Source organism: Trichechus manatus, unplaced genomic scaffold (assembly GCF_000243295.1).
Source record: "Trichechus manatus latirostris isolate Lorelei unplaced genomic scaffold, TriManLat1.0 scaffold00069, whole genome shotgun sequence".
NCBI classification, from domain to species: Eukaryota; Metazoa; Chordata; class Mammalia; order Sirenia; family Trichechidae; genus Trichechus; species Trichechus manatus.
Window position 1 is genome coordinate 4,979,115 of NW_004444005.1, and position 12,714 is coordinate 4,991,828.

Sequence of the window (12,714 nt, forward strand, 5' to 3'; positions counted from 1 at the left end):
CACCTCCACATCAGCCTTTCCCTTGTATGCGAATCCTCACGACAGTGTGAGCATTATTAGCCCATTTTATTGATTGGAAAACTGAGGCACACAGACACATAACTCCTCCCAAATCAGAGGGCAAGTAAGGTTTGAGGCCAGGCCTCACGGTGCTGCTCCCCTCCCCGGGTGCTCTATGCCACACTCAGGTTTGGGCAAGGTGGCTTCTGCGAGGTCCTCCAATTACCCCCCAGCGTCCATCCCAGGTACACCCAGCAGGATTCCACAGCCTCAGGCCTGCACCCAGGCAGCCAGGAGCATCTTCGGGAGCCCTCCATTCTGCCATCGGGGGTCTCCGGTGGGAGGTGGCTGTGCAAGGTGGGTCTTCTTCCCGGTATGGCAGGCAGATCAGACAATAGCTGGTTCAAACCCTACCCGAACCCTTGTAGGAGCCCTCTGTCAGCTGGTAACTGGACAAGCCACTTGGCCTCTCTGGGGCCAGTTTCCTCATCCAGACAATGAGGACAGTGGCACAACTCCTTACAGGGTTGTCAAGGTTTCAGGCCTGGAAGGTATGCTTCTCACAAAGGAGCAACATTAGAACCAACCGATCTGCGTCCAAGCCGGGCCCACCCATTGCTGGCCGGTGGAGGGCCTGGGGCTGCTCTGAGAGATGGGCGCAGCCATCCGCTAGGCTTTGTGGGAGGATTAACTCCCGCACTACTTTGCAGCCAGAGCTGCTGCCTCCCTGGACTGCACCTGCCTGAACCACAGCCCTGCCCCTGCATGGAGGAGGCTTGGAACCCAGCTCTCCTCCGGAGTGACACTGGCTTGAATCTCGGGTCAGTGAAGATACTGGGCTGGCTCCCCACCCCAAAAAGAAGACCGAGGCCTGTCCCTCCCAGGGAGGAAGGGGTGACATGCAGTGCCCACTGGCTAATGATTTATAAAGAATTTCCACAGAATGCCAACCCTGTCTCTCCAGTGTCCCTACAGCATGGGGACACACAGACCCCTGGTCCTGGGCACCTCAGGTTGGGCCTGTGGGGGTGGGATCCCATCTGGAAGTGCTGTCCTTGGCCTTCTCAGAGGTGACGAGCTGTGGAGGCGTCAGGGTCATCGGGTTCACTGCATGACTGGACTGTGGAAGAGGTGGGCTCATTAAGCCCTGGCTGCACTGAGCAACCAGGTGTTCTCTGCCTGCAGCCAAGTTGTTGCCTCAGAGGAAATAATTTTGTCTTAAAACTTGTTTCAAAGACATTTTAACAAGACCCCTAGCCCCATCAGGATCTGTGGAGCCAATATCTGAGCCTCCTGAAGGAGAAGACCAGGAAGGAGCGTGACAAAGAACCGCCAGTATTCCAGGTGGACATGGAAGTAATTAAGTGGCTGAGGAGAAACAGGCCAAAGCCTCCGTGGACATGGGACCCAAAGACGGAGGGGTAGGAGCCAATTCCCACCATGGGAGGGCCAGCGGCCTGGGATCATCCATCACTATCTTCTGTAAGGGGGAAGTAATCTGCCAAGATTCCCCACTAAGGAGCAATACAGAGGGAGGAAGCTGGGGGCTAACTCCCCCTCACCACCCTGTGCCACTCGTTCCAGATGCAGCAGTCAACAGGAGCTCAGGGCAGGAAGAGGGCCCCTCTGTCCCCAACCTGTCCTGAGAGGTGGAGCCCAGCCTCCTCACCTTTGGGTTCTCCTTCTGGGTGCTTCCTGCATTTTCAGCAGAATTGTGACAGCTTTCAGGCTTCCTTAAGACAGCATCATGCACCTTTGCTTGCTGTTTCCTCCCCCTTCCTGCAGCTTGGAATATGGATGGACCCACGAAAGAACCACCTCAGACCCTGAGGGAAAGGCGGGGGAAGGGGGAGGGGAACCCACTCAGGACGACACCCCCAATTCCCACATGAAAGAGAAAACCTCTCTCTGACACTTCCCTGCCTTGGAGGTTTTCTTCCCCAGAGCTAACCGTAACCCTAAGGCACTGCCCTACCTGCTCACGGCCAGAGCCGGGGCCTGGGCTGCGGACAGCGGCCCCTTCCAAGGCCGCCCGCCGCATACAGCACTCAGTGAAGGGGTCTCAAATGAACCTGGGAAAGTTTTTTTTTTTAAGTTTGTTGTGAATGCTTGAAGATTTCTGAAATAAAGTTTTAAGAAATAGTTCTTTCCTCATTGTGCTCCAAAGGACACTCAAACACACAACGTGGTAAACACCAGGCTCTCTGTTAACATCTGCCGTGGTTCCCAGCCAGGCGTGTAGAAACGTGGGGAGATGTATTTTGGGGTCACACCTGGGAGCACTAGTGACATGTAGTGACTAGGGTTCAGGATTGCAAGCATGGGGCAGTTCCATACAGGTTCTGCCAGTTCCAGAATGGTTCTGCCCAAAGGCTCTTTTAAGAACTATCTATACGGGATCAAATTCACAACAGCAACTCCTGAGATTAGGTAGGAACCTTAGGGGGCAGTGAGTTTGTTAATGGGGGAGAAACAACTCAAAACACAGCTCAGGGTGAGAATGGGCGCACAGCTGGAAGAATGTAATCAATGCCACTGAATTGTACATGTAGAAACTGTTGAACCGGTGTATGTTCTGCTGTGTGTATTCTCAACAACAACAAAGACTCCCTATCCAGGATTTGACATGTGTCCACACGATAGTAACATTTTAACTTAAGACCAACTCAAAGAGATTTCATTCCCAATGACGTCTTCCTGCTATCAACAAACAATGAAAAACCACGCGAGCAGCTTCTGTGTTCTCAGGAGTCTGAGGGCAGGCCTGGCCTGACTGGGTCACACACACAGCAGGCGCTCAGTGAAGGCTCCGAGGGACTGGGAACGGTCTCCCGGTGAGGAAGCTGGGGCTAGCTCTGGGGGTTAGGACCCTTCCTGGCATGCCTCACGGCTTGCTCCCCACCAGGGCAGAGGCCGCTCGCTCTCTGGCATACAACAGGCGCTCAATAAGTATCTGCTGGATAAATGATCTCATGTGAAACTTGGTCTCCCACCTGTGAAGCAATGGGGCCGACTGAATGGCTGCCAAGACCAGCTGGGGTCCTAAATTCTTTCTGACTCAATGACAAAGGGGCTGAGGTTCTGCCCCTGGGTGACCGGCAGGCCGCTGGGCAGTGTGATGGAAGGGCTTTTGGTCCTCTGGTTATTGGCCTGATGTGTGCCCCTTCCAGGGGCCTTAACAAACAACCTCACTGACCCTTAGGACAACCCGCTCCAGCCCAGGTTCCAGACAAGGAAGCTGAGCCCAAGCGGTGGTGTGGTTTGCCCAAGGGGATGACGCTGGCAGAGGCACAGCAAGTGTCAGCAAAGTCTCTTCACAGAACAGCACTGTTGCATCTTTTCTCCCTAGCGTTTCTCCAAGGGGAAAAAAATGACTGTTTCCTGCAGAGAAATACTCACTTTCAGTGTTTATGTGGCGACTCAAGAGCCTTTGCAAACCATCTGTTGCTCCTTATTGAGAAGGCAGTGCAGGTACAGCCCAGCCCTCTCCCCTGCAGACAGCACAGGCTGGACAGACTAGTCCCCTGGAAGTGCCTCCTGCCCCCTAAGCCCAGACGCCCCGGGGCTTTGCGGGGGGACCCCTACAGGTCCTGGGCCTCGTCGGCCTCCAGCACCTCCACATGGCTGTAGGACTTCCAAGCCTGCAGGTTACAGCTTTTCAGGACAGCTCCCAGCTGCTTCCCCGGACCCACCTCGAAGGTTTTGGGGAACTCAGTGCCCTTCTTCCTCTCATATATGGCACGAATAGTCTGCTCCCACTTCACTGGGGAGACGAGCTGCTTCACTAGCAGCTTCTGGATGTGTTTTGGATGTGTGTATTTATTTCCATGGACGTTTGAATGGACGGACACCAGAGGCTCCTTAAAGTCGATTGTCTTTAGCACTTGCGTCAGGGGCTCCACGGCAGGCTCCATAAGGCGGGTGTGAAACCCTCCGCTCACCGGCAGCATCTTGGTGCGTCTGAAATGATACCGCGAGGAATTCTTCTGCAGAAACTGCAGGGCCTGGAACAGAGAGGACGTTTAGGCAGCAGATCATGGGGGAAGAAACACGAAGGCAAAAACCAGCCCTGGCACCACCACGCCCCTGTCCTGGGTGTGTGATGTGCATGTCCTGCTCGTCCACGCGGGCATTTACCCTTCAAAGCCCTGGGTGACAAATGTCACTCACGGCTCCAGCTCTAGGTGACCAACTTCACTCCCGGCTCTAGTTCCGGTTAAAATTCAGCTGCATATTCCAACAGTGTGCCACACAGAAGTTCTCCTCAAGGAACCTGACAGTTCACACGCCCACCTGGGCAGGAGACAGCAGAAGGGTTGAGAAAGCCACCGCAGGAGACGTGGCCACCTGCCCCTGCACTGTCACCACTAGCTCGGTCAGCCCAGGCAAGACACTTAACCTCTTTGGTCCTTTCTTCTCATCTGCAGAACGAGCACAATTCCACCTACTTCACAAGGCCTCTGGGCCGATGACAGCAGACAAGATGTGTAAGTTGTCTGATAAACAAAAAACCACCATCTCGTGTCAGTTTCCAGTTATGATCCCCTTACCCCCTCGTAATTTCTAACAAGCCTATTTTCTCGTTACTCCACAATCTTCAAGGTCAAAATTAAGGATGAAAATCTAAGCCTCACTTCACAAGGTAGGGCCTTCCCCGTCAGAACCCTCGGGATGTGGTCACCCTCACCTGGGGTTTTTCTATATAGAAAAGAGCTCTTCCCCCAAGCCCAAAGCCTTCCCCTGATGGCCACCTGGCTCAGAAAATGTCTCAGGGGCCAGTCAACAGACCAAAACACTCGAAACTGTTTGAACAACAAATGACGTAATTTGCAAAGGTTTTTAAAATAGTAGTTATTCTTGTAAGAGACCCTGTGCCCTGGGGACACAGCCCAGGGCCTGCGACATGGGTCTCTATCGGGGTCTGCTGAAGGGCTTCCAGTGCACAGACACTCTCAGCTCTGCAAAATGAGTCCTTTGAGCCTGAAACCACCCACGGCCTGCCCAGGTGCCCGGCCACCTATGAGCTGATCCCAGGGAGACTTATTTCAGACTTAAAGTGGTTTCATCAGCTGCAGATCCCAGGCAACTTACTTTACCCCTTTGTGTAAAATATAGATAAGCTCCCTCATCTATAATGTGGGGAGGACAGAAGTTATCTTACAAGGCTATGGGGGGAACCACACTTGGCACTCGAGCGCTATCAAAGGGTTGGCAATTATTCTATATGAAAACAGTCATGTCTACTAGGAAAAGAAAAAGGAAAAACGGTGGCTGCCTCTGTCCCAAAGAGTAGGGGGGATGAGTATTTTTGGTCAGATGGCGCTTGCTCACTCTGTGGCCTCTTTCTGCAGGAGGACTCCCCGCAGGCCCAGGCTGGCCAACAATGCATGGACAGGGGCTCTGAGGGCCGGCCTGTGGTTCACTCTGTCCATGTTCCCTCTGCTGTGAGTCAGTCAGCACTCCACAGAGGCAGGCCCTGCTGCCTGGGCCCTGGAGTGGAAAGGAAGTGAGCAGAGCCCGTCCCAGTGAGCACGCACGCTGCACGCTGACCGGAGTGTCTGGGCTGTTTGTCACTGTGGCCACATCTAGCCTGTCCCGACTGAGGTAGTGTCACGTCCGTCCACCTTACCAAGGGCCACGTCCCCCCGCCTCGCTCCTCCGTGGCACTTCCTGTGGCATTTCTGTGGCCTCCAAGTGCTTTCAGACAGGGTCTCTGGACTCATTCAACAGCTGAGCCAGCTCAAGTGACAGGTAGGGCCGCAGGCATCAAGGCCAGCGTCCTGGGCTCCAGCAGGCTCCTCCGGGGTGAGCTCTCACGTGGACATTGGTCTAGCCAAGGCCAAGGAGCTTTGGTCACATCCATTGCTGGAGAGGGGCTGCCCTCTCCTGAGCCCCCTGCTAAGGGGTACCTGCCCCTACCTGAGCTCTCTGCTGTGGTACTTCCAAGGGCTCTGAAAGGACAAACCTGCGAGTCCCAGGAGTTGTCATCTGGATTGGATGCCCACCTGCCTGGGAGCCCGTGATGGTTACTGCTATGTGTCAACTTGGCTAGGCCATGATTCTTAGTGGTTTGGCAGATATTATGTAATACTCCTTCATTTTGTAATCTGATGTGAGCAGCCAATGAGTTGGAAGGGGAGTTTCTTTGGGAGTGTGGCCTTTATCCAGTATCTATGGATGTTCTGGCAACGCTCACCCTCTCTCTCGATCCTGCACTCGTCTCATGGCCTGCCCTCTGGTTCTTGGCAAAGCTATTGGCCAGCTGCCTGACCTGTAGATTCTGGATTCACCAGCTCCCACAACCCTTTGAGCCAGCAGTCTGCCACCCGACCTGCAGAGTTTGGTATGTCAGCCCCTGCAACCACGTGAATCAGAAGCAGCATTCAGCCTGCCACCTGAGCCATGCATTTGGGACTTCCAGCCCCTACAATTGTGTGCACCATTTCCTTGAAGTAAATCTCTCCATTTATATATATGCTTCACTGGTTTTGCTCATTTAGAGAACCCAGCCTAAAACAGAGCCTGTGGGAGAGGGTCCTGCCCTAGCTGCGGCACCCCTCCTGAACCACTTCTGGCCTCCTTTCCAAGGCTGTAGTAGGAACGAGAAACCAACTGTAATTGGTCTTCCCAACCCCATCACCTCAGAACTGTCACAAGAGGGGCCTGGTGGCCCTCACTGATTGGGAGAACACCTGCATGCAGCCGAGGCCTCACGGGGAGAGCGACGCCGAGGCCTCGCGGGGAGAGCGAAGCTGAGGCCTTACAGGGAGAATAAGCAAGCATGGTCGAGTGCAGGGAACAGACTCCAGCATCGAATGGACTGGATGCAAATTCTCCCACCACCTTCCAGCACATGCCCCCCTCTGCCTCAGCCTCATGTGCAAAATGAGGAAGAATCCTTTCCGCTCAACACTGGGCTGGCTGCGAGGGTAACCAGGGGACCTAAAACCCTGGCCCTATGCAGGCTGCCCTCTTGTGGGCTCCTGTCTGTGTTTCCTTCAGTATTCTCTGGGCTGGCACGAGGCAGGTCCTCAGTACAGAGTGCCCTTTCGATCACAGGCTCCCTGTCCCTCTGCGTGGGATGCCCCTCATCTTGGCAAACTTGTCCTTCAGGCCCTGCCACGTCCCTTTGCCCCTGACCCTGGAGTTAGCCATTCACGGCCCATCTTCTGAGGCCAGCAGCCATGGCTGAAAGGTCTGGGACCCTTGCTACTTGTTACAGAGGTGGTGCCAATAAATGGTGTTTCGACAAGCAGTGAACAAAGGAAGGACAGAAGGAAAGAAAATGACAGATAAACTCAGGTACAAATACAGACACCCAAGAAAAAGCAGCAAGAAAAGGAACCAAGAGAAAATGGCTTCTCCTCTCTCTCAGGAAACAATCAGAGCAGAGGCTCATGAGGGGCCCAGAATGGACCACAGCGGGGGCCTTGGCGATTGTCTGGCCCTACTTTATGCGTGAGGCTGGGCAGTCTGCTCAAGGTCTGTCGGTGTGTGGAGAGGGGACAGTATCCTGGTCTCCCACTGCCAGGTTCTCTGTACCACACACTCCCCAGCCCCCAAATGCTCCCGAAAGACCATGGCTTGGAAGGGCACCCACTACCCCGCTGTGGCCTCCAGGTGTGGAATGACTTCATCCTTGCACACTGGTTAACTCCCAGATCTCCAAAGACTGGGGTCCGTGGAAGCCATTCCTGTCAACACCCACCTCTAGGTGTCCGGAAATCACCCTGCAGTCAGGGAAGAGATAGTTGGCCACTTCACAAACGGGGTTCTCTATGCCCAAAGACTTGCAGTGCTCCCGGGCTTCCAAGCAGGCGAAGTTGAACTTGGACTGGGGCTTGCCGAGGACAGACAGCATCCCACTGGGGACAGCTTCCGAGGCTTCCTGCATGGCCTCAGCTCGGATTTTCACTGCATACAAACCTACCCAGAGAGAAGTGCATTTGGGAAGATCAGGACCTGGGATGGAGGAGGGAGGCCCAGACCTGAAAGACAAAGCACAAGGTCCACATTGCTGCGTGGGAGACGCTGACCTCGGGGTTACTGCCAACCTGCCAGGGCACAGGTCCACATCATCTGCACCACACACACACACACACACACACACACACACGATCTCTCTCTCTCTCATATACATACCACGGAGTGCTGCACAAAGGCATTTAATTAACTGAGATGTAACCTCTACCATCAAAAATCAGGTTGTTAAAAAAAAAAAACCCACCAACTAACCAACCAGCCAATCAGGGAGCTGTCCCTGGCACTCTACAAGTCAACCCAAGCAGGTTCCCCCCTTAGAAGCTGGTTTGGTGTTGGGCAGTGGTTCTCGACTGGGGGTGATTCTGCCCCCAGGGACGGTTGATAATGTCTGAAGACCTTTTGGTTGTCACAACTGACATCTAGCAGGTAGAGGCCAGGGATGGCACAACATCCTACAATGCACAGGACAGTCCCCACAATGAAGAATCATCCAGTGTGAAGTGTCAGCACTGCCACTGATGAGACCACTGGAGTAGGGTGAGGAGAAGCAGATGCTGAGCTATACTGCTTGGGGCAGGTCACAGCCACTTCCAAGTTAAAACATTTAATCAGTAAAATGAGGATGATGACATACACTCTGCCTGGGTTGTTGTGAAGATTGGGTACTATTAAATAATTGGTTTGCTATTTAAGAGGTCATGTTGAACAGGAAAAACAAGAACCATTAGATAGGTGGGCAGCTGTGCAAACTACAAGAAAACACACGAATTTAAATCTGACATAAACATCATGAATCAAGTATTACTCCCCATTTCAAGCTGGAGAAGCTGACACCAGCAAGGCAGATGAACTGAAGCGGCGGGGTCCTCGTTCAGCGCGGCTCACGTGCAAGCGGAGAGCACAGGGCTGGGCCTGGGCAGTGGCTCCAATGATCTCGGGATGTAAGAATGCCCCATAAGGACCAGACAGCCACCATCCTGGTCCTCCTCTCTAGGGACATGGGCTGGGGGTTGGGGGACTGACCAGGCCAAGGAGAGATGAAGGGAGCCGTCCAGGGTCTGATGGGACAGCTGCAAGGGTCCAGGGAGCAAACCCTGAGCCTTTCTCTTTACACATCCTCATTCACTCCACACTCACATGTGTTTGTGTTGGTCTTTCAGCCCCTGAGACAAGCGCAACTGCAGACCAAGTACGTTAGAACGCGTGTAGGAAGTAGGAGAAAACACCCAGGGAATCTGGAGAGTACCTGTGGAAATCCTCCTGCGACCCATCAGGCATCAAAGCAGTAAGTACGAACACGTGTCAAGTGAAAAAACCAAACACAACGCTGTAAATATGCTAAAACCCTGAGAAATTATGTATACACGTAAGTATACGCATCACAGCATACTTTTAATAAGATATGGAAATATAAAACTTTCGTCTTTTCCTTGATAGAGCTGTAATGCTGTTTTAACTATAAACAAAAATCTTAAGCAAAACTGATATGGTTCAAGGGTAAACATTCATTTACCCATTTTTCATTCAATGAATGTCTATCGAGCACCTTCCATGTGCGAGGCATGGGGCTGTCACTGGAATGAGGATGCTAGTAGCTGAGGCAGCCAAGCAAACAGATGTCACAAGAAAATTTTAAAAGGAAATCCTCTAATTTAAGGGGATGCCTGGTCGTAGGGTTCCAATGTCATTCCCATCCATGTGCATCCTTCCAAACACCCCAGAATGCGTCCACTACCATTTCTGGCAGTGACTTATGTCCCCAGAGAGCCCAGCAAGACCTCAGCCCTGCATGAAACCAAACCCTTTCCCGGGTACCTTCAGAAAACTCCATGGCTCCAGCAAACACCAGGGCTGCAAATTCTCCCACGCTGAATCCAGCAGCAGCAACACAGTTCTCAATGGCCTGTGGAGACAGATGAAGGACGTGAGATCTCGGGGCGAGCTCAATCTGGGGCTCTGTGCTTGAGAGCTGGACGGGTGTTCAGGGGCTCAGTGAGCCGGGCCCCGCTGGCCTGGTGCTCCAGCTGGAAGGGGACACACAGAAGTGGCCTCGGAGATCACCAAGTCCAGCCCCTTCACTGATGAGGAAATTCCAGGCAGGGCAAGAGAGGGCAAGGACAAGCCCTGGCTGACTCCCCTGTGGTGTGGCTGTGACTTCAACCCAGGACTCTGGATTCTCCAGCCCAGACCCTGACTCTGACCTGGAGCTGCCTCTCAGGCCAAGTGGAGCCAGAGGGAGTGAAGCGTAGACGTTAAGAGCATGACTTTCAGATCAAGGAGACCCGGATTTGAACCTCAGATTATGAGAGCTCCTGTGCTCTCTGCACCTCAGTTATCTATCTGTGAAATGGGGGGAAGAGCAGGACCTACTTCACAAGGCTGCTGAGAGAACCAGGTGAATATGCAGCTAGCATAACCTTGCTTGCTGAAAGTGAAGAGGACTTGAAGCACTTACTGATGAAGATCAAAGACCACAGCCTTCAGTATGGATTACGCCTCAACAAAAAGAAAACAAAAATCCTCACAACTGGACCAACAAGCAACATCATGATAAACGGAGAAATGACTGAAGTTGTCAAGGATTTCATTTTACTTGGATCCACAATCAATGCCCATGGAAGCAGCAGCCAAAAACATCAAATGATGTACTGCGTTGGTCAAATCTGCTCAAAAGACCTCTGGAAACTCTTAAAAAGCAAGACAGGGGAAAGATGTCACTTTGAGGACTAAGGTGTGCCTGACCCAAGTCATGATACTTTTAATCGCCTCATATGCATCTGAAAGCTAGACGAGGAATAAGGAAGACAGAAAAAGAACTGATGCCTTTGAATTATAATGTTGGTGAAGAATATTAAGTATCCTACGGACTGTCAGAAAAAGGAACAAATCTGTCCTGGAAGGAGTGCAGCCAGGATGTTCCTTAGAAGGGAGGAGGGCAAGACTTTGTCTCGCTTACTTTGGACACGTTATCAGGAGGGACCAGTGCCTGGAGAAGGACGTCGTGCTTGGTAAAGTAGAGGGTCAGCGAAAAAGCGGAAGACCCTCAATGAGATGGATCGACACAGCGGCCGCAACCATGGGCTCAAACAGCAACCATGGTGAGGATGGCGCAGGACTGGGCAGTGTTCCGTTCTGTTACACCAGGGTGTCTGTGAGTCAGAACCGACTAGCCGGCACCTAACAGCAACAGTGTCTACGAAGTGCGGAGCACAGCCCCGGGTGAGTGCCGGGTGGGCCCCTGCCGGGCCGTACGAGTTCGGGCAGGGCTCACCTTCCCGCGCTGCCTCACCTCCGGCTGCAGATGATGAAGTTTCTCCACGGCGGCCAGCGAAGCCACGAAGACGGCAGGCTGGCAGTGTACGGTGCGCTCCAGGGCCTCCTGCGGCCCGCGCAGGCTCAGCTCCAGCAGGTCGTAGCCCAACACGCGCTGGGCGGCGGCGTAGAGCTCGCGAACGCGCGGGTAGCGGAGCAGGCCCCGAGCCATGCCCACCACCTGGCTGCCCTGGCCCGGAAACAGCAACACGGAACACTGGCCCGGGGTCCGCCGCGCCGCCGCCTCCCAGGGCGCATCTTCCACCGCCGCCGCGTCCCGCAGCAGCTCGGCCACGCCCGCGTTGCCCAGCGGAGGCACCGGGAGTCTGGAGGCGCGGCGGTGGCAGCCCACGCCCCAACACCGCGCCCACGCCGCCCGTGCGACCCGGGCGCTCATGCTGGGGACACCTACCCCGCGTGCGTTACCGTGGCCACCGAGGCCCGACTGCGGCGGCGCGGCGCGGTCCTTGACGCATTCCCTGCCGGGCGAGACCCGACACCCGAAGGCAGGAAGAAAGGTTCCTCCGTGACCAGTTCCGCCCGGGCGCTGACACTTTACTGCCGCGCACCAAGGGCCTAGAATGGCCCAGGCACAATGTAATATTTACGCTTTTTACCCAGCACGTGAATGCTTGAAACTCTTACTCGTTCTTTTTCGCATTTGACAGTCCCAACAACTCTATGTGGTAAGAAAGATAACAGCTCCCTTTTGTTGTATTTGCTACCAACCAGACATGGTGCCCGGGACATAACCGTCCGATAAATATTTGTTTCACTGATCAAAGCTCTGGATATTTTTCAGATGTTAGTGTCAAAAATAATCAAAGCACAAAGAAAGTAAAGCTTATAGGGCTTATTTGAGGAATTAATCTGTATGCATACAGGGAGACCTTAACTTTGAGAAAGAAAAATGAAAGGACCTGTTTTAGGTTACTTACAATGAAGTCTTAAGGCGCAAATAGAGTAGAAAATTGCTGTGAGGTGCGGTGGAGCTGGCTCCGGCTCATAGCGACCCTGTGTTCAACAGAGCGAAACACTGCCCGGTCCTGCGCCATCCTCACAATTGTTGCTATGCTTGAGCCTATTTTTGTAGCCGCTGTGTCGATCCATCTCGTTGAGGGTCTTCCTCTTTTTCACTGACCCTCTACTTTACCAAGCACGATGTCCTTCTCCAGGGACTGGTCCCTCCTGATAACATGTCCAAAGTACATGAGACGTAGTCTCACCATCCTTGCCTCTAAAGAGTATCCTGGCTGTACTTCTCCCAAGATGGATTTATTCTGTCTTTTGGCAATCCATGGTATATTCAATATTCTACTCCAACACCATAGTTCAAAGGCATCAATTCTTCTTCAGTCTTCCTTATTCATTGTCCAGCTTTCGCATGCACATGAGGCGATTGGGTCAGGCACACCTTAT

At 53.3% G+C, this 12,714-nt stretch overlaps 1 protein-coding gene across 2 annotated transcripts; it reads right to left on the reverse strand.

The window, feature by feature from the left end:
* Positions 1-1,473: 1,473 nt before the first annotated feature.
* MCAT (malonyl-CoA-acyl carrier protein transacylase) lies at positions 1,474-11,692 on the reverse strand. Of its 2 annotated transcripts, XM_004380050.2 has the most exons (4): positions 11,273-11,692; positions 9,799-9,886; positions 7,709-7,926; positions 1,474-4,004 (listed from the first exon to the last, which is right to left on the reverse strand). In XM_004380050.2, exons 1-4 carry the CDS (start codon positions 11,690-11,692, stop codon positions 3,582-3,584), a joined length of 1,149 nt encoding a protein of 382 aa, XP_004380107.1. In that variant the 3' UTR covers positions 1,474-3,581. The 2 variants fall into 2 exon arrangements, with proteins under 2 accessions (XP_004380107.1, XP_023590371.1); XM_023734603.1 differs by lacking the exons at positions 1,474-4,004; positions 7,709-7,926 and adding an exon at positions 8,128-8,916.
* Between the last annotated feature and the right edge of the window lie 1,022 nt (positions 11,693-12,714).

Coding starts and splice junctions, on each gene's coding strand:
- MCAT (XM_004380050.2), bottom strand. CDS start 11,692: ATGAGCGCCCGGGTCGCACGGGCGGCGTGGGCGCGGTGTTGGGGCGTG. Junction 7,927..9,798: donor AGCCATGGAGTTTTCTGAAG/GTACCCGGGAAA, acceptor CTCTCTGGGTAG/GTTTGTATGCAGTGAAAATC. Junction 4,005..7,708: donor TGATTTCCGGACACCTAGAG/GTGGGTGTTGAC, acceptor TCTCTGTTCCAG/GCCCTGCAGTTTCTGCAGAA.